The 21704-nt window shown below is 38.1% G+C and overlaps 1 protein-coding gene across 5 annotated transcripts; it reads right to left on the reverse strand.

The window, feature by feature from the left end:
- Positions 1-3020: 3020 nt before the first annotated feature.
- u2af2a (U2 small nuclear RNA auxiliary factor 2a) lies at positions 3021-20849 on the reverse strand. Of its 5 annotated transcripts, XM_023265298.3 has the most exons (13): positions 20276-20849; positions 16001-16142; positions 13727-13762; positions 13334-13437; positions 12245-12396; positions 10475-10591; positions 10227-10383; positions 10028-10107; positions 9168-9290; positions 8436-8522; positions 6705-6953; positions 5237-5367; positions 3021-3286 (listed from the first exon to the last, which is right to left on the reverse strand). In XM_023265298.3, coding segments are annotated over exons 1-13 (1428 nt in total). In that variant the 5' UTR covers positions 20325-20849; the 3' UTR covers positions 3021-3285. The 5 variants fall into 5 exon arrangements, with proteins under 5 accessions (XP_023121066.1, XP_023121068.1, XP_023121065.1 ...); XM_023265300.3 differs by having other exon boundaries at positions 3021-5367; positions 10245-10383; positions 20276-20848; XM_023265297.3 differs by having other exon boundaries at positions 3021-5367; positions 20276-20848.
- Between the last annotated feature and the right edge of the window lie 855 nt (positions 20850-21704).

Raw genomic sequence — 21704 nt, forward strand, 5'->3', positions numbered from 1 at the left:
CCATCTTCTTCTGCAGTTTAAAGAGGCTCCGCCCCCAAAAGCTGCTCTTCTATTGGTTCACTGAGCAGGTGGGTCTTGAATCTGATTGGATGATAGCTGTGTCCTGATTGGCCAGTTTGAACTGCAGGGGCAGGCCTCCCTCAGTCTAAATATTAGAGAGAAGCTGTTTTCTTTGCTATTTTTCTATTTGGAGACTATTTTTAGTTTAAAAACTGCTTTTTTAATTGTATTTTTTCCAGTGTGATGTTTGTCCTCCATGTCTCACCAGGATTTTCCTCGTAACCCTAAAATCAACTTAATTTCCTGCAATAAACACTTTAAATCTCTGTGCTCCTGTTTATTCATGACTAGTTCATTAAAGAATGTTTTATCCTGTCTTGTTTTTATTTCATATTTAGTTTGCAAAAAAACTTAAAACTACATTTTTTTTATATTATATTTATATATATCAGGATTACCACCTAGACTGACAACATTTATTAGTTTTATGATGATAAATACATCAAATAATTTAAGATTTTCTTTTTTTAAAATATGATTTATGGTGTTATAACTGTCTATGTGCACAGAAGACATCATTTTGAGTCAAATTTTCTCAAATTCCGAGTCATGTCAACAGTTTTCATCAATTTTAGACAATTTTTGTTAAAGAAAACGTCACAGAAATGTAACTTTTTGGTCTTAAAACATTCTTATTGTTTATTTTAGAGCATATATTCTGCAGTTTGTTCTCAGCTGTTTTCTGTCTCGTGTTGTTTTCTGTTTATTGAACCTTTTATTCCAGTAAATCTGTTTTTCCACTCTGCTGTGACAGTTTCTGAGTGTGAAGCTGCAGCAGTGGGGTGGATCTGACCGTCATTCTCTTCGTTATTTCCTCCTGAGCTCCTGCCTGTCGGCGTCTTTGTTTCTGAGGATTTATCTGTTTTCATCTCGTCCTTCTCTGGAGGTTAAACAGGAACTCTCTGCTGCAGCGTTGAGGATCGATGGGGAGGCGATGCCCAGAATGACAACGAAGAACTCACTGCAGCAGATCCGGGGTCAGATTCCTGCGTCCTCCGAGGATTCAGCGGCCGTTTGTCCGACGTTCAGAGCTGACAGGCGACATTATTAGATGTCAGAAGTCCCAGCGGACCGACGCTGGAGCTCCGACTGCTGACGGCACAAAACATCAGCTGATCTGGAGACGCTCAAAACCGACCAAAACGATTAAAAATGTACAAAATCACTCAGAAATGATCCAGTAATTACAGAAAAATTTCTAGAAATGATCTAAAACAACTAAAATGTGCTCAGGATAGCCTGAAAATTGTCTAAAATGACTGGAAAATTAACCAAAATCACTCTCAAAAAACTTCAAAATGATCCAGAATGACTAAAACATTACCAGATTGACACAAAAATTTGTCCAAGATGGTTTACAAATCACCCAAAATGACATGAAAATGATCCAAGACTGCAGAAAAAAATTTAAAACAAGGAAAATTTGCTCAGAATGAATGAAAATCAGCTAAAATGACTGGAAAATGATCCAAACGCAGTCAGAAGGTCTCCAAAATGATTCAAAATTACCTGGAATGACTGAAAATTTGCAGATTGACACTAAAATTGACCAAGATTGTTAAAAAAATCAACCAAAACGACTCAAAATTGGTCTAAAATAACTTGAAAATGATCCAGAATTACAGAAAATATGCCCAGAACCACACAAATGCTGTCAGAAAAGACAAAAATCTGACAATTTTAATGGTATAAATAATTTTGTAATAAGAATCCAGGAAAAAAACATGAAAAGTTAAAATTGATCATTTAATTGATCAAAAACATGAGTTCTATTGTCTTTTCTCGCTTGTTTACGTCATTTCTAGCCAGATAAAACCAAAAAATAATCTACATTTTTCTGGGGACTAGATAACTACTACGTCTGTTATGGTGCATTAGAGATGCTATAAAAGCTGCATTTTCTCAAAAATTATAAATCATTCGAATGGTATGAATATTTTTTGTAATAATCTAGAAAAAAACATGAAAATAGTTCAAATTAATCTTTAATATCTCCAATACAGTGTTTCACTGAGTTTTTTCACTTGTCATTTCAATCCAGAAGAAAACTGTTTTATGAAGAAAAATTCATTAGAAATGAAAATTTGACCACAGGAGGAACAATTTTGGGTCATTTTCTGGATAATAACAGACTACAGAACCACAGCATCAGCTGTTCTACCTTTATAGTGGACTAGAACCTGATAGAACATAGAGGGAACCAACAGGAACATCTGGGATGAGGAAAAAGACGCATTATGACTAAGTTTGGACAGTAAAATGTGAAAAAAAACAAAGTAGAAAGTTAAAATTCATCTTTAGCAACCAATTTGGAGTCATTTTGGATGATTTTTAAATCATCTTGGTCAATTTTAGTGTTCGGGATTATTTTTACTCATTTGAGAGAAATTCTGACTGATTTTGGTTTATTTTCCAGTCATTTTAGACGATTTTCAGGTCGATCTGAACACATTTTCGTTGTTTTAGATCATTTCCGGAAACTTTTCTGTAATTCTGGACGTTTTTGAGTGGACTTGTGCATGTAGAAATCATTTTTGTCAATTTTTGAGTCAATTTGGGAAGATTTTTGCTGCATTTTGTTAAAAATTGACAGAATTTCAAGGTCATAAGTAATTTTACATGTGGTATTTTTAGGAAAAATGCAATAAACCAGCAAATAAATAGCAAAAATTCATCAACATCTAATTTTACAAAGTTTTATCTCATTTTTGTAATTTCCATCCAGAATAAACCTGTTCTATGAATGAAAATCCTGTATAAACATAAATCTGGTTCCAGGATGAATACTTCTGGGCTTTATTTTCATCTAAAACAGCCTGTGTTTCTTTTGTCCAACCGGGTTTAATCGACTATTTGCTGCATAAATTAGTGGAACGGCGCCATCGTCTGGACATTTATGGAACTGCAGGTTAATTCTTCTTATTTCTGTGTGAACAGAAGGAGGAGGCAGAGAGAAGCCGTCGTGTAAATTCAGTTTTTAATCAACATCTGAAAACAAATGGGACAAATAAAGACTGCTTCTGCTTTTAGAAACTAGCGGTGGCCTTCAGGGTTCTAACAAATCACATTTAATCCCCGATAAGAGAAAAAGGAAACGAAAGAGCAGATTTGTTTTCTCCAGAAAGTGTTTATCAGCGACGCCGTCTCCCTTCATGTGGTCCTCAGGATGAAGAATCCAACATCTGGATTTAGACCCAAACAGCTCCGGGCGTCGATCCGGCAAATTCTACAAAAAAAACACATTTCTGTGGACAGAAACAATCGATTTCAGCGAGATTTCTCTGCAGGACGACAGAGGCGACGTTATGGATTTTTAAAAAGCCGTTTAACGAAACGATAAAAAGAAAAATGAAGATTATTTTTTTTTTGCATTTTTACGAAAAATACCACATCCAAAGAAACTTTGAACTTCTGTCAGTTTTTGAGCAAAATGCAGCCGTTCTCCAGTCAGTTCTAGTCCTAGAAATGCTCTAAAATTACTCCTTTTTGTGCCAAATTTACATTTATGGTGGATTTTTATTTGTAGAACAGGTTTATTCTGAGTGGAAATGACAAAAACTAGTGAAAAAACTCAGTAAAATGACATGTTAATGATGGATTTGTATTATTTAAATGTAGTTTTTACATTTCTAGTCCCAAAAAAGACACAAAATTGTTCCTTGTGATGCCAAATTTTCATTTATAGTGAGTTTTTATTTGATCTACAGGTTTCTGCTGGCTAGAAATGACACAAACAAGAGACAAAACTCAGTAAAAATAGACGTTAATGATGAATTTGTTATTTCTATGTTGTTTTTCCTCACATTTTACTGTCCAAAGTTGGTCATATTCCTTGAAATTATAGTCAGTCCCAAAAAAGATACAAAATTGTTCCTCTTTGTATCAAATTTGGATTTATAGTGAATTTTATTCATAGAACAGGTTTATTCTGGCTGGAAATGACATAAACAAGAGACTAAACATTAAAATGAGACATTAATGATGGATTTTAACCATTTTTGTTTTATTTCACATTTTACTGTCCAAACTTAGTCATAATGCGTCTTTTTCTTCATCCCAGATGTTCCTGTTGGTTCCCTCTATGTTCTATCAGGTTCTAGTCCACTATAAAGGTAGAACAGTTGATGCAGAGAACTCCTGCATGAGACAGAAGCTGCATTTTCCTCAAAAAAAACATACCAATTTCAACATTTTAGACCCGACAGTTTAGAAAAATGGAAAAAATAACCATGGAAACAGTCAGAAATCTGGATTTAAACCCAAACACTCGGACAGGAGACAGAAAACCACGACAGCTCCGGGCGTTTGACTCCGCAGGGTTCCGTTTATTCATCAATTCTACAAAAAAAAGCGACATTTCCGTGGACAGAAACTAGCGATGTTCAGCGAGATTCCTCTGCAGGGTGTTAGTGGTGAGTTTTATTTGGTCTGGTCAAAGAGGTGAGACGTTGCACGAGAAAAAAAGACGACCGGAGAATAAAACGGCTCAAGTACGAGACACACGGAGACAGATAATCGAGGGGCGGCGGCCAAATTTCTCCAAACGTTAAGGCTCGTTGGTAAAGGAAGAGATGAACCCTCTCCTCAGCTTCCTTTGAATTTAAATCGGGGTGTTTAATTAAAAAAAAGATGGAAATAAAAGGCAACAGAAGGTAGAAAAAGAATGTTTCCTGTTGCTCTGCGGCCTGAACACACGGTGAGATTAATCAGTGAAGCTACACACAGAATCAGAACAATTACAGCTGACATTCAGAGAGAGTCCAACCGGTCGAAGGAAGGAAGGAAGGAAGGAAAGGAAAGGACAGAAAGAATCCAGGAAGGTTCTCCTCCTCTAACCCCAGTGGATGTTACAGCTACCGAGTATCTACATCAGAACAGAAACGCCCTCCGTCTACTAACGTTCTCCCTCCGTTTAAATACAAACCTCCGGCCGGCTCCCCCCGTCCCTCCCCAAAACAACATCTCATAAAGTAGAAAAGTCGTCGCCCCTCCCCGACCCGTTATTACACACATTTCTCAAACATCGCCGCCGGCGTCCGAACCGAGCCGCCGACGGATCCGAACCAAATGTCGGATCTGGAGGTCGGTTTGGAAACGGGCGGCGATGAACCGCCCCAACCCCACCCAACGTCGTCGCTCCCACCCCCCTCCCACGTCTCCTCGGGGCCTCCTCTACCAGAAGTCCCGGCGGTGGTAGGCATCTGGATCGCAGTATTTGGTCACCACCACCCTGTTGGCAAACTTCCGTCCTGTCAGACCCTGCATGGCCTTCTGGGAGTCGAACACCGACGTGAACTCCACGAAGATCTGCAGAGAAATATAAAAAAATACAAATTAGAGCCATGAAAAAGATTTTAGAAGATCAAAGCAGAGTTAATAATCTGAACTAGATCCCAACACTACCTTTAAAAGTTCTGTTTTATAGAAAAAGACGCCAAAGACTCGACAAAATTTGACCCGCTAGCAACCAGAAACTGTAGAAACACAAAGATTCACCAACCAGAACCAGTAAAAAAGCTCATACTGGCTTTTAGAAACCTTCTGGACCAAAAATCCACTTTGAAATGCAGGTTTTCCAAACACAATCTGTAAAAAAAAAAAAAAAAAAAAAAAACTAACTAAAAACTGTCCCTAATATTGGCCCTTATGAACTCTCTGGACCCCAACACCAACTTTAAAAGTTAGGATTTTTAGAAAAAGACGCCAAAATCTCACCAGCTATCAACCAGAAACTGTAGAAACACAAAGATTCAACAACTTTCTCTCAAGTTGTCAAAGAAACGGCCAAATGTGAGCTAAAATTTGAGATATTTCATCAAAATGCACCAAAAATGTACCAGTGGCATCAACTAGAACCAGTAGAAAAACCTCATACTGGACCAAAAAGACACTTTGAAAGGCAGGATTTCCAACCAAAATCGATAAAAAACTAAAAACTCTCCCAAATATTGGCCCTTATGAACTCTCTGGACCCAAAACCCACTTTAAAAGTTATGTTTTCTATAAAAAGACACCAAAGATCCCCAAAATCTGACCAGTTATCAATCAGAAACTATAGAAACACAAAGATTCAGCAAATTTCTGTCAGCATAACTGCCAGATCTGAGCTAAAACCTGAGATATTTCATAAAAATCACCTGTTTTATTACAAAAGGTACCAAAAATGTAGCAGTTGCATCAACCAGAACCAGTAGAAAACAGAAAACTGCTCTTCATACTGGCTTTTAGAAACCTTCTGGACCAAACATCCACTCTGAAGGGCAGGTTTTCTATAAAAAGTCACCAGAGTCACCAAAATCTCACCAGTTATCAATCAGAAAGTGTAGAAATGGAAAGAATCACCAACTTTCTCTCAACGTATCAAAGAAAATGCCAAAGTCCAAGATTCAAGAAGACTTAACAACTTGTGACGTCAGAAGCTGAGGAAACTGCCGATTCAGGACCACAGTTGAAGGTTGTTTTTTTACAACAGCGCCACCTACAGAACCAAAATAACTCCAGCACCAAACACCTGAACTCTGGTAGAAATGTGCTCCATCTAACATTTGTTTCCTCAGTTCCTCACTGATACACTGGTGATTTTATGGAGTTAACGTGTCTTTAGAACCCGTCAGGAGGTCTCGGGGTTCTGAAAGGGTTCCTACCTTGCCGGTTCCAGGTACTTCAAGGCCGTCCACGGGTCGCGGGATCTCAATGCTCTTCACCTGGCCATACTTGCTGCACTCGTCCCGGACGTCCTCCACGATCTCCTCGTACTCCTCATCGTCCAGCAGCTCTTCGGGCGCCACCATGTTCATCAGGCAGAGCACCTCGGTGGGAAGACCACCCATCTGGGTGACGGAGCTGTTCAGGCCCGGGACCTGCAGCGTCACCGGGGTCTGGTTTATACTGGTCTGGAGGACGAGAACCGGGTCAGAACAGGGATCAATGGAGGTTTAAATCACTGCTGAGTGTCAGGACAACTAGGACACTAGTGGAGAACTGATCAGCTGAAACTATTTCAGAAAGAAAATGTCGTATTTGTCATTTTTATCTTCTGAAGAGAACTTATTGGTTCACAGACGTATTACTACACCAATGAACACAACGGAGTTATGTGACGATCGGCGTCCGTCTGTCTGTCTGTTAGCAACATTACATCATCATTTGGATGAAGTTTTCAGGGAAGGTCAGAAATGACACAAGGACCACAAGAACGTCTTCAAGAACCTACAGGAGAAGTCCAGTGGACTTCTCTGGACTTCTAGTATCTAGTATTTATTTATTGATAATATGTTGTTTCTTGCTTGTAGAGCTGCAACTAATGATTTCTATTGTTGCTTATTTTCTGGATTGAACAATCAGCTGTTTGGTCAGTGTTTCCTCAATAGCACAGAATAGAAGAGTGAAAGTGCTGCAACTTGTATTATTTTTATTAATATAGCAAAATATTTTTGGTTGCTTCCTGTAATACCATAAAATTTGTAATCGAGCATCAACAATTAATGTTTTCTGTACCTGTGTTTACTTAATAAAGCTGGCAGGAAGTCAGATTGATGACATTTTGAATAGAGGTCGACCGATATATCAGCTGGCCGATATTTTGGGCCGATATATGGACTTTTTTCAATATCGGCCATCGGCCGATATTTACAAATAAGAAGCCGATTTGTGATCAGGCACCCGTACGGGCAGCTGCCGCGACTGCTTTTCCCTTAGAAGGACCCCCGGCACTCAGAGAGCGGATAATAATGTAACGTTTAACTGCACTACGTTATTTAATTTAACTAGCATTTGTTACAGTTTTTATTTTGTGATCATGTTTGTCTTTTATACTTGAACAAGCAATTGCACTTGCAGGTTACTTTTTAATTGTATTTTTTGTAAACTTTAAGTATTTTTTTTTTATGTTGTACTTTTTCACTTTTTGTGTTCAATAAATGTTAGAGTTCTACTAGTGTATTTAATTTGTAATATATACATGTATATACTTTTAGTGTTTAAATTGCCTTTTGTAATCGATGTGCTTTAAAAAAACAAAAAGGATATCGGCTTTAGATATTGGCCATCGGCTGAAAATTTTTTTAAAAATCGGTATCGGCCTTTGAAAATCCCATATCGGTCGACCTCTAATCTTGAACCACAGAAAGCTCATTAGGTGGTTCTAAATGTCAGTCAGACTGGTGGGTTTGAGGCTTGGGCGACTTTCAGGCAACTGTCTGCATTCTGTTCATACCTTAGAATCAATCGGTTTTTATATTTGTACACGCCGTGCTTCCCTAAAACGTGCTCCTACTTTAACATGATGACGTTAACGGTTAAAAAGCAACACAAACGGCAGCAGTCGGTGTAATCGGTAACTTCCAGAGACGTCTATCTGGCCTCTGGACACTCACCAGGGTGGCGTTCTTGGATCCCACGCTGGCTCTCTGCACCAGGAGCTTCTTGTCTCCCAGCTGCATGCCGTTCAGTCCAGCGATAGCCTGCAGAGATGAAAAGGATTAAAATCAGAGCTTCCAGACACTTCAAAAAACAAGTAAATAAGAAACTACACTTCAGAAAACAAGTAAATAAGAAACTACACTTCAGAAAACAAGTAAATAAGAAACTACACTTCAGAAAACAATAAGAAACTACACTTCAGAAAACAAGCAAATAAGAAACTACACTTCAGAAAACAAGTAAATAAGAAACTACACTTCAGAAAACAAGTAAATAAGAAACTACACTTCAGAAAACAATAAGAAACTACACTTCAGAAAACAAGCAAATAAGAAACTACACTTCAGAAAACAAGTAAATAAGAAACTACACTTCAGAAAACAATAAGAAACTACACTTCAGAAAACAAGCAAATAAGAAACTACACTTCAGAAAACAAGTAAATAAGAAACTACACTTCAGAAAACAATAAGAAACTACACTTCAGAAAACAAGCAAATAAGAAACTACACTTCACAAAACAAGTAAATAAGAAACTACACTTCAGAAAACAATAAGAAACTACACTTCAGAAAACAAGCAAATAAGAAACTACACTTCAGAAAACAAGCATGAAAACAACAATGAAATGACAAAAACTGTTCATAACATAGATATGTGTCTGAGGGTTACTGCTGACTGGTTACCTGGTCGTTGAGGTTGACGTCGACGTATTCACAGAAGGCGTAACCCTTGGAGAGGCCTGTAGCACTGTCCTTGACCAGGTTGAAGGCCTTCAGAGGGCCGAACGACGTCAGCAGCTCCTTCACCTGGAACACAGGATGCAGAACATCACCAAAAACTCGGTTAACTCCTAAAAGCTTAACTAGCAACTGTTGCATTTTTTGTTTTTTGCAAATTAAGATTCATGCCGATAGAATATTTTTGGTTAATTTTGGACAGTGAAGTGAGTTTCTGAAAACATCTCAGTTTTTAGCTCACGTTTGGCCGTTTCTTCGATACGTTGAGAGAAAATTGGTGATTCTTTCCATAGAAAACCTGCCTTTCAAAGTGGCTTCTTGGTCCAGAAGGTTTATAAAAGCCAGTATGAAGAGCAGCTTTCTGTTTTCTACTGGTTCTGCTTGACGCAACTGGTACAATTTTGGTGCATTTTGCTGAAATATCAAAATTTTTAGCTCAAATTTGGCAATTTCTACTACACGTTGAGAGAAAGTTGTCAATACTTTTCATTTCTACAGTTTCTGGTTGATAACAGGGGAGATTTTGGTGACTCTTTGGTGACGGAGGCATGCTTCAAAATAGATTTTGTCAAATGAAAAGTTAATAAATTCAGCATAAGTGCAGGTTTTAGTTTGTTGTTCAGAAACAGTTTTCGATTCTTTCCATTTCTACAGTTTCTGGCTGATAACTGGTGAGATTTTGTCGACTTTCTGTTTGCATTTTTTGTTTTGTTGCAAACGGACAGCCAAACAAACACCGATCGTGACATAACTCTGCTGCATTCCTTGGCAGAGTAATAAACGTATTCAGGTTAGGAGATACTGACCTGGTCGTCGTTCAGGTAGTTGGGCAAACCGCCGATGAAGAGCTTGTGAGCCGAGTCGGGCACCACTGTGGACACCACGCCTGCAGAAACACGACGACAGCGCAGGGAAACATTAACACGACATGCAGGGAGCGGCTGGTGTATGAAATCATTTGGTGAATATTGATGAATTATGGCACAAGTACTGAGAGTTAAAAACCATTAATTGTCTGTGTACCAGGCACATAGACACTGGGGTTCTCGCTCATGCCGGGCAGCGGCTGGTAGTCGTGGGGACGGCGGATCTTCAGGCTCTGGCCCTGAAAGATAATGCCGTCGAAGGCCATGGCCTGTGTTGTTTCATCCACTGAGCGGAACTGAAGCAGACACACAATCACAGAGGATTCGGTTTAGAACAGAGAGGGTTAATGAATGCACTCAGTCTAACAAACGACACCGTTTTCAAACCTCGAGGAAGGCAAAGTTCTTGTCCTGGTTGATCTGTACTGCGAGGACAGGGTTTCCAGGGGCCTGAGTAAGACCACCCAAACGCATCTGGGCATTGAAGAAGTCCATCATCGACTCCTAAACGGCAGACAGAGAGAAAAGAACCGATTAATGGAGACCAGAGGTGTCAAATATGAGGCCCATGGGCCAAAAGCTGTCCCCCAGAGGGTCCAATCTGGTCCTCCAGAGGGTCCAATCTGATCCTCAAAGTGTAAAAACTCCAGAGAAGACATTAACTGCAGATTGTAAATTAGTAAAACTATAAATTTAAAATAATTTCTAGACCATCAGAAGTTGTTTTGATCATAAAGTAAAATACTAGATTGTTCATTGTTCTTTTGTGTCGCATTTTTGTAATATTTTGTCTTGTTTTTGTCGTTTTGTGTCTTGTTTTTATCATTTTTTTGTTTCATTTTGTGTCATTTTTGTCATTTTGTGTCTCGTTTTTGTGGTTTTGTGTCTCATTTTTGTAATATTTTGTCTTGTTTTTGTAACATTAAGATCAAGATAATTGTCTTCGCACCGTGTGATAAAATCAGACAGGGCTCTGCCATGCCCTGATTCAGAGCCCTGTAGAAGGGACAACAGAACACTGTCACCTGAAAACTTCACCAGGTACCTGCCCTCCTGACTGGTTCTGCAGGCGTCTGTATACATGATGTACAGCAAGGGCAAGAGAACACAGCCCTGGGGTGAACCAGTGCTGGAGGTGACACAGTCAGATATTTGGCCATTCACTAAAACGCGCTGAACTCTATCAGTTAAAAAGTTTAAAAGCAACAGTAAAATCTGCTCCGAGAGATTAAAATAAGATGCTAAACGTTCAATTAAAATATGTGGTTGCATCTTATTAAAAGCAGAAGAAAAATCAGCGAATAAAATTCTGACATGGGACCGGGGTTCTTCTAAATGTTCATAAATTTTATCCAAAATAAAAATCTTGGCATCATCCACTCCTTTTCCTGCCTGATATGCAAACTGCAAAGGATCAAGCTTGCCATCAATGAGGCCAAGAATCGTTTCTTTTTTGCTTCAGGTATAGTAAAGCGCTATATAAATACAGACCATTTACTTCTGTCGTTTTGTGTTTCCTTTTTGTCTCGCTTGTGTTGCCTACTTTTTTGTCGTTTCGTTTCTCGCTTTTGTCATTTTTGGTCTCGTTTTTGTCGTTGGTCCATTTTTTTCGCTTTGTAACGTTTTTGTCAAATTTTTTGTCCCTTTATTTTGTTTCATGTCATTTGTTTTATTTTTTGTTGTTGTTTCCTGCCTAGTTTTTGTCATTTTGTGTCTCGTTTTTGCAATATTTTGTCTTGTTTTTCTTGTCTGATTTTTCTTGTTTTGTTCATAAAGTAAAATACTATATCGTTCAGTTCCAGGTACCTGTCACTAAATGTTTTGTTCCTTTGTAGACATTCTGATCTGTAAGTTATAAGGTGTAAATGAAATTGGAACTAATTTTTCTTAAGGAATTTCAGGTTGTTCATAATGTTTTGTAAAAAGATAATTCCTTAAACAGGTGTACCATTTTCAGAACATACTTTTTTGCACTAAAACAAAGGAAACATTAGGAGTTGTGGTTCTTTGCTGTGATTTTACTGGTCTGGTCCACTGGAGATTTAATTGGGCTGAATGTGGAACTAACCTGAACTAAGATGAGTTATTGACCCTCCTGATGTAGACGTTAATGTAAGAAACAGGCGTACGAGTCACTCCAAATGTCCCGTTTCTCACCTCTGTGATACCAAAGGGGATGTTTCCCACATAGAGGCGGCGGGCCTGCCGGGTCATCTGGCTGCCCACTACAGGTACAGGTGTGGGAGTAACAGCCAGGCCATCTGGGGTCATGGTTGGCAGGAGGGCTGTGGCTGGGATCTGGCCTGCAGCTGGAGAGCAAACACAGGAAACACTCAGCAACTTCATTATCATTTATAATCCAATCACACTGCAGATTAACGCCCAAAACCTGGGTTTGAAATCCACTTTATCCTGTAAAAATCACAAGATATTTTACTAAAACTTGATCAAAATGACATTTTCTTAGCCAAAATGATCACGAGACCAAATAAAACATACTGGATCAATAAAAATGTTAGTAGAGGTTGTAAAAATGTGAATGCTCAGAATCAAAGTAACTCAAAATTTGTCAAAAATGACAAAAACTAGTCTAAAACTCTCAAAATGATCATGACAGGAAAATAAAACACACTGGATGAATAAAATAAAGACAGCATGGCTCATAAACAGTGAACAGATTAGCAGGTTGTTGGAGATCCATTCAGCATGGTGAAACATCTTTCTACTGATGATGAGCAGAGTAGTATTTATAGAGGCTGAAAATGTGTACATTTTCATACTCAAACTGACTGAGAGCTACAGTGCAGATTTACAGGCATGCTTGAGTAAAGTAACATTACCACAAAGAGACACTAAATTATCACAAAAAAGATGCAAAACTTCCATAAAAGAGACACAAAATTACCAGGAGTCATTAAACTATGACAAAAACATAAAATTACCATAATACACACAAAACAACCACAAAAGCACCACAAAAAGACACAAAACAACCGCAAAAAAACACTAAATTTCCATGAAAAGACAAAATTACCAAAAAAATCATTAAATCACCATAAAAGAGACACAAAATAACCAAAAAATAGAAAGACACAAAATTACCATAAAGAAACACAAACAACCAGAAAGAGACACAAAATTACCATAACAGACACTGACTTACCGTATAAAGACACACACAACAACGACACTAGTATCAACATAAAACCCTGAAAACACGTTTGAATCAGAGGATAAAAGGGTAACCTTGCATGGCTTTGTACTGCATGGGCGTGATGTGTTCAAAACCAGGCGGAGGGACGTCCCAGTACTTCTTCACCTTCTTCTTCTTCTCGCGGTGAGGAGAGCGGCTGCAGGAGAATAAAAACACCGGTGAAATAAAACCTGGGCGTTAAAACACGCAGCAGACATCTGTCAGTAGCTCAGCAGTGGATTACTAGAGCAGCTGAAGGGCCACGCTTTGACAAATTAAAGTCTACTAACTCTGGAGGAGGTATTGGTAAAAGAGAACAGAAGGGATAGAAGACCCCCGTACAGGCAGTTACTACACAACAATAAACAAAGAATCAGAGGCAGCTCATTAAAGTGCAGTTGTGGCAGATTTGCACAAACCAGCTTTGTGTTAGTTTGCTGTATTACCTTCCAGCATTGTCCTGGGGGTAGCTGGATGGTGAGCTGAAATGACATTGGAAGGGGTTTCACATTTCTCTCAAATAAAAAGCATCACATTAACCAACACTTTTTAGTTCACAAAATTGAAATTACGACAACTTTTCTTCGCCAAAGAACCGCCGGGAGCTTCGTGTGCGGTTCTAAAAGTGAGTCTACATGCAGGAGAGTTTCGTGAGCGAATGACGATGCGACAAAAGCAGAAATCCTGGAAAACACAGCAGCTGCAGAGGGCAGAGGTCGGGTTTTTACATCTTCATAACGGAAGCTAACGTGTTTTACATTAACACTGAGAGGATAAGAACAACAGTTGGCCCAGCTAATGAGTTCAAGTTGCTCTAAATGAGTTAAAGTTGTTCTACATCAGTAAAGGTTGCTCTAGATTAGCTAAAGTTGCTCCATATTAATTAAAGTTGGTCAAAAATTTAAGTTGTTTTATATTAGTTAAAGTTGCTCTAAAGGAGTTAAAGTTGATCCATATTAACTAAAGTTGCTCAAAAATTTGTTAAAGTTGCTCTATAATAAAGTTGCTCTATAATATTTAAAGTTGCTCAAAAATGAGCCAAAGTTGCTCTACATTAGCTAAAGTTGCTCTGAAAGGAGTTAAAGTTGCTCTATAATAGTTAAAGTTGCTTCTACATTAGACTAAGAATTTTGTGAGCGATGCAACGAAAGCAGCAATCCTGAAATCACAGCAGATGCAGAGGGGAGTTGGCCGGGTTTTTGAATCTTCTTAACAGCAGCTAACGGGTTTTTATTCTTAAATTAACACTGAGAGGTCACCAGAGGTCACGTTCACGGCCAGCATGGAGCTTCACATGTCCAACAGGAAGAATCTGGTGAGATAGAAACCAAATACAGAGGTGACTCTAATCACTCCATTTACCAGAATTTTAATCCTCGATGTCTCCCATGACGACCAAAAACATCCTGGTGTCATCTATCTACAGCTTCCCCCTCTGAGAACGTCTATCAAACATTCAAAGCGAGTTTCAAAGATGCCTAAAATTACACAACAGAAACCCAAATATGAAAAGAATCTAAATTTAAGCTTTTAAGGAGTTCTATTAATAACCATTGGTGAGGTTTTAGACTCAAATATGAACCTGAAATCCTTCATAAAACCATGTAAGTGTTGATATTTTCAGTTAAACTGAATCTGCCGGTTTAAAACGTCCCCAGCTTGCATTTTTTTGTGTAATTTCGTGGGTGAAGTTGTGTTGGAGTGAGGAATGAGCAGCCGGCTTGATGCCGAGTGAAGGGAGTGTGGTGGACGTTCTGGATGCTGCTGTGGACAAAAAACTGAGAATCTGTGCACGTTTAAGCCAAGTGTCCACAGAGAGGTTTGTTCCTCGCATGGAAACGCATCTGAAAATCACAGTGGTCACATGACAGCCTTCAGTCCAGTGGTGAGTTAAGCTGCTCTAAAACAATGTGATGGAAATATGAAAAACAGAAGAGAAGACACAGCTTTACTCTACCCATTTTATAGGACAACTGTTTGGTGATGGAAACGACAAAAACAAGACACAAAATGACAAACAAGACACAAATCGACAAAAACAAGACAGGAAAGGACAAAAACGAGACACAAAATGACAAACAAGACACAAATCGACAAAAACAAGACAGGAAAGGACAAAAACAAGACAGGAAAGGACAAAAACGAGACAAAAAATAACAAAAACAAGACACAAATTGACAAAAATAAGACAGGAAAGGACAAAAACAAGACAAAATGACAAAAACTAAACAGAAAATGACAACAACTAGACACAACGAGAAAAACAAGACACGAAATGGCAAAAAGAAGACACAAATGGACAAAAACAAGACACAAAATGACAAAAACGAGCCACAAAATGACAAAAATAAGACCTAAAACAACAAAAACTAGACACAAAATGACAAAAACTAAACAGAAAATGACAAGACGACACAAAACGACAAAAACGTCATCAACAGGTTCTGTTAACATGTTGCGGGACACACGTTCCATGCATAATAATTATTTAAAATATTATGTTGATTACTTATTTATATTATTTTAAATATATTTATATTATTACGGTGTGCTGCACATAGACAACGAATGGCATGTGAGAAACTGACGGACCCTGTGGGCACTAAACAGTCTAAAAAGTGAATGGTGTGTCTGAGCCGCTCTGTGACTGAGTGGGTTCAGGTGTGTGTTTAGGTCATGTGATGCAGGTGTTCTCACAGCTGATTGGTCCAGGTACTAACCTGCGTCTGTGTCTGCGCTCCTTACTGTCCCCTCTGCGGTCTCGGCTGCGTCTGTCGCGGTCTCTGCTCCTCCTCTTCCTCTCTCTGCTGCGACTGCGGGAGGAGGAGCGGCGGTGGTGGCGGTTCTCCTTGTCCCGCTCAGCTGCACCAACGTTCAGATTGTTAACTCACACACAAATACACATCTGGTAACATGTACAGGCAGCTTACATCTATAAACAATCTGGAAAAATTACCGGCTCCTTAAGTATCTTATAATGACTTAAAGTTGCTCATAATGACTTAAAGTTGCTCTAAAGGACCTAAAGTTGCTCTATATTAGTTAAAGTTGCTCATAATGACTTAAAGTTGCTCTAAAGGAGCTAAAGTTGGTCTATATTAGTTAAAGTTGCTCTATATTAAAATTGCTCTATATTAGCTAAAGTTGCTTTATATTGGTTAAAGATGCTTTAATTGACTTAAAGTTGCTCTACAGCATGTTTCCCATATATACAGATATCTGTTAATGGATATGCCAGACAATACTCTTCATATTAAAAATAAATGGGAACTGGAGTTAAACATTGTAATTGAGGATGAAGAATAAGATAACAATATGTACTGGATGTCATAAGGGTATTAATAGCAATATGTGGAAGGAGTTTGATTGGAAGATGAAGATAAGGTTCTTTAAGATGCCTTCAGTGGTTTCCAAATTCACAGATAACTAAGCTGCAAAATACTGTTGGAGAAAATGTGGAATGGTCGGCGACCACTCACACATATTTTGGGACTGCCCAACGATGCTTCCTTTTTGGAAGGGGGTAAAGAGAGAAATAGATAAAGTTATAGGATCTGACTTACTACTCACCCCGAGTCAGTTTCTTTTTGATTAAACTCCTGAAGACAGGTACACCAGAGACCAAAAACACCTGTTACATATACTTTTGATGACTGCTAGGAAAATGGTGACAATAAAATGGATGAATCCACAGCCACCTACAGTGGCACAGTGGAAACAGAAGCTAAGGGAGGTGTATGGAATGGAGGCTTTGACTGCTCAATTACAATTAAAGGCTGATGTATTTGTGAGAAGGTGGCTACCTATAGCAAGATACCTCTCTGACTGAGGGGAACCTCACGCTATGCTGAAATGTCTTCACTATCCATTTAATTTTTATTCATTCATTTATTTTATTAAGTTTTCTGGGCCCCAATAGGTTTATTTTTATTTTTTTTTTCTTTCTTTCTTTTCTGGACTCACTTTTTTGTACGGTCATACTTATTCTGTGATGTTGTCAAGGAATGTTGTGGTTTGTATTATGTCTTCTTATGTTCAATAAAAATACAATTCAAAAAAAAAAAAAAAGTTGCTCTACATTAAAGTTGCTCCAAATTAGTTAAAGTTGCTCTCTATTAGTTAAAGTTGCTCTGTATTAGTTGAAGTTGCCCAAAAATTAGTTAAAGTTGCTCTAAATGTATATATGTATATGTATATATATATATATATATATATATATATATATATATATATATATATATATATATATATATATATATATATATATATATAAACCAATATAGAAAAAAATGAAACTACAAAATATAAATAATAATATATAAACCCAAATATAGAAGAAAATGATATCTATGTATCTATAGATAGATAAACACACACACACACACATATATAAATAATAAAACTGCTGTTGTATTTCTGCAACAGTGGGTTTTAAGGGGTTAAGGCTGCATCACCACATTTACAAACATGTAAAGCTGCTTTGATCCAAATTAAATCTAAATGCACAGAACTTTATGTCTGTGGAAAGGACAGAAAGCGTCTTTGTGAAACAATTTATAGCACAATATTGTTGTTTAGACTTTAACCGACGTGATTTAAGGATGAGTTTTATATTTAACACAAAAAAATAAACTCATTTATAATTATCCTATGGAAGTATAACATTTAAAACATTAACCTTCTTGAATGAAATCTAATTACTTTGATGCATTAATAACATTTCAGTCAAATGCAGGGGCTGGAATTACTGAAATATGCTTTTTCAACCCGTAAAAACAAACTAGATTGGTTACAATTTGGCCGCTGAGCAGGTAAAATAGGATAATTGCTCCCAGTGATGGGAAACACAGCCAGAAATAGGAAACCAGCACCGGAAATGTTTACTGAACACAACAGCTGTGAGGAATGAATGGATGAATGCTGGCTGCCCTGATTATTCAGTCAGCTGGACCTGGCAGGAGCAGGACGGAGAAAGAAAGGAGCATTTTTAACTAATACTCTGATTTATGGTGTTGTTTTATTTGAATGTGCAATATTCAATATAATAACACTGTGTGCAGGATTACTTGATTATTTTTAGTACATTTGCCAGCATTTCTTAGCTGATTTATTAAGATTTTAACTAATGTATTGGACTGCTGCTATTCTACTAGACCAGGGGTGTCCAACATGCGGTCCGCGGGCCAACAGCTGTCCTCCAGAGGGTCCAATCTGGCCCTCAAAGTGTAAAAATTCCAGAGAAGACATTAACTGCAGATTGTAAATTAGCAAAACTATAACTTTAAAATAATTTCTAGACCATGACAAGTAGGGCTGCCACAAACGACGCGTCGACGAATCGCCTGAGCACGATACGTCATCAAAAGCGGAAGTGAGCGCGCAATGCAACAGAAATCACCGTCCGAGTGGAGCGCGGAACACGCATGGACATCCGCGCTGTATCGTGCATATATAGTATATGCATATATTATATATGCACAATACAGCGTGGACATCCGCGTTTACGATACAGCGCGGACATCCGCGCCGCATCGTGCATATACTATATATGCACGATACAGCGCGGATGTCCATGCGTGTTCCGCGCTCCACTCGGACGGTGATTTCTGTTGCATTGCGCGCTCACTTCCGCTTTTGATGACGTATCGTGCTCAGGCGATTCGTCGACGCGTCGTTTGTGGCAGCCCTAATGACAAGTTGTTTAGATCATAAAGTAAAATACTAGATTGTTCTTTAGTCATTTTGTCTCATTTTTGTAATATTTTGTCTTGTTCTTGTCATTTTTGTCTTACTTTTGTCATTTGTCCATTTTTTTTCCATTTTGTTTATCATTTTTGTCCGTTTCTTTTTGTCTCTCATGTTTTGTGTCTCGTTTTTGTCATTTGTCCATTTTTTTGTTGCTTTGTGTCTTGTTTTTGTAATATTTTGTCTCCTTTTTGTTTTTTGTCTGACTTTTGTCATTTGTCTCATGTTTTTGTCTCACTTGTGTTGTCTAATTTTTTGTCATTTTGTGTTTTGCTTTTTTCATTGTTTTGTCTCGTTTTTGTTGTTTGTCCATCTTTTGTTGCTGTGTAACTTAATTTTGTCAAATATTTTGTCTCTTATTTCATGTCGTTTCTAATTTTTTTGTCATTTTGTGTCTCATTTTTGTCATATTTTGTCTAGTTTTTGCTGTTTTTTGCCTAACTTGTCATTTGTCTCATGTTTTTGTCGTTTTGTGCTTCTTTTTGTGTTTTGCCTTTTTGTTGTTTTGTGTCTCGTTTTTGTCGTTTGTCCTTTTTTTGTGGATTTGTAACTTTTTTGTCAATTTTTGTTTAGTTTTGTGTCATTTGTTTCATTTTTTGTTGCTTTGTGTATAATTTTTGGAATATTTTGTCTCGTTGTCATTTTGTGTCTTTTTGTCTTGCTTGTGTCATTTGTCCATTTTTTCTCTGTGTCTTGTTTTTGAAATATTTTGTTTTGTTTGTGTTGTTTTTGCCTTTTTTTGTGAGCAAAGCAAAATACTAGATTGCTTATTGTTCTTTAGTCGTTTAGTGTCTCATTTTTTGGAATATTTTGTCTTGTTTTTTGTCTGACTTTAATCGTTTTTTTCGAGTTTTTGTCATTTTGTTTCTAGTTTTTCTGTTTACTTTTTGTCTCGTGTTTTTTGTCATTTTGTGTTTTGATTCATTGGTTGTTTTGAGCATCATTTTTGTCGTTTTGAGTTTTTTTGGCAAATTTTTGTCGTTGGTCCATATTTAAATTAACTAACCTAAACTAAAATGAGTTTGACCCTCTTGTACTAGACACTACATGTTCCTCTGAGCAGTATCTGGCTCAGTAATCTCCTCCTGGTTCTGTCTTTTCTCATCTCTGGGGATAAAGCCCCGACGAGCAACAGTGCGGCTAACAGCTTAGCGCTCCAGCAATTAGACACATCCCGCGGCTAGCTTATAACAAATGGCGTTTTAAAAAACAAAGCACCCAGCGTTTTGAGCCGCCGATGTTTCCTTTACCTTGCTTGTTTTCGGACAGCTGTCTCTCGAATTCGTCGAAGTCCGACATCTCTCGGCGGGCGGAGGAGCTGCTCGGCTCTCGGGCTCTGCGTTGTTCAGTCGGCGGCTAGCAGCTAGCAACAAAGTCAACCAGACTTTTAAAAGCGCTTCACCGATGGAGCTCCGGCGAGTTAGCTTCAACTAGCGGATCGCTTACAGACACGATTACCAAAAACTGCCGACCGGCACACACACCAGCGTCGCGGTGTTTGTTTACAACGCGATAACGGCGAGAATCACAGAGAAAGAAAACGCATGGGTTAGCGTGCTAATGCTGCTAACTGGCTAACGGAACGGGCCTGGGTTAGCCGCTCAGCTAGCTAGCTTAGCGAGTACAAATGAGTGAATGAATGAGTCTTTTCCGAGCCGAATGCGGATCCCGGCGGGTCGCAGGCCCTCTGGGTGCAGCTCTGCGGCTTTATAAGCCAAACTTGGAGGTGCTGAGATGGTGCACAGCGACAGAAAACCACACAGATGTCCGTGTGCCCGCTTTTTCTCTCCGTCTCCCAGATACCCCGTGACACAGGAAGTTGATGGACACGGACTTCCGGGGAGGAGGAAGGAGATGGGCTGCAGGGTCACACAGCTAAAGTCATGTTACCCCATTGTTTATTCACCTCCCATCTAAGACAAGACACAAAGTGGCAGAAAAAATGACAAACGATACAAATGAGACAAAAACAGACACAAAATTACAAAAACGAGACAAAATATTACAAAAATGATACACAAAACGACAAAAATGAGTTCACAAAATGACAAAAATGAGACAAAATGACAAAAGTGACACAAAATGACAAAAATGAGACACAAAATGACAAAAACGAGACAAAATATTACAAAAATGAGACAAACGACATGAAACAAAACAAAAAAGGCAAAAAATTAGACAAAAAAAGTCACAAAGCAACAAAAAATGGACAAACAACAAAAACGAGACACAAAACACAAATTGACAAAAACAACACAAAATATTTTTAAAAATGAGGCAAAAACAACAAAAATTAGACATAACATGACAAAAATGAGACACAAAATGACAAAAATTAGACAAAATATTACAATGAGACAAAGCAAAAAACGAGACAAATGACATGAAACAAAACTAAAAAGAGACAAAAAAGTTACAAAGCGACAAAAAATAAAGGTAAGTTATATATAGTTCTAAAAAATGGCAGAAAAGAGATACAACTGTCCCAAAGCAATAAAAAAAGGCCACTACGTGGCACGCAAAATGAGAAAAACTAGATGCAAAATGACAAAAACAGACACAAAATGACTTAAAATGCATCAAAAGTGAGCTAAAAATGTCCAACATGGCTCAAAGATGAATTTGACCAAATGGAACCAAAACCGACTCAAAATGACTTGAACTTTGTCCAAAATTATT

Source organism: Amphiprion ocellaris, chromosome 9 (assembly GCF_022539595.1).
Source record: "Amphiprion ocellaris isolate individual 3 ecotype Okinawa chromosome 9, ASM2253959v1, whole genome shotgun sequence".
NCBI classification, from domain to species: domain Eukaryota; kingdom Metazoa; phylum Chordata; class Actinopteri; family Pomacentridae; genus Amphiprion; species Amphiprion ocellaris.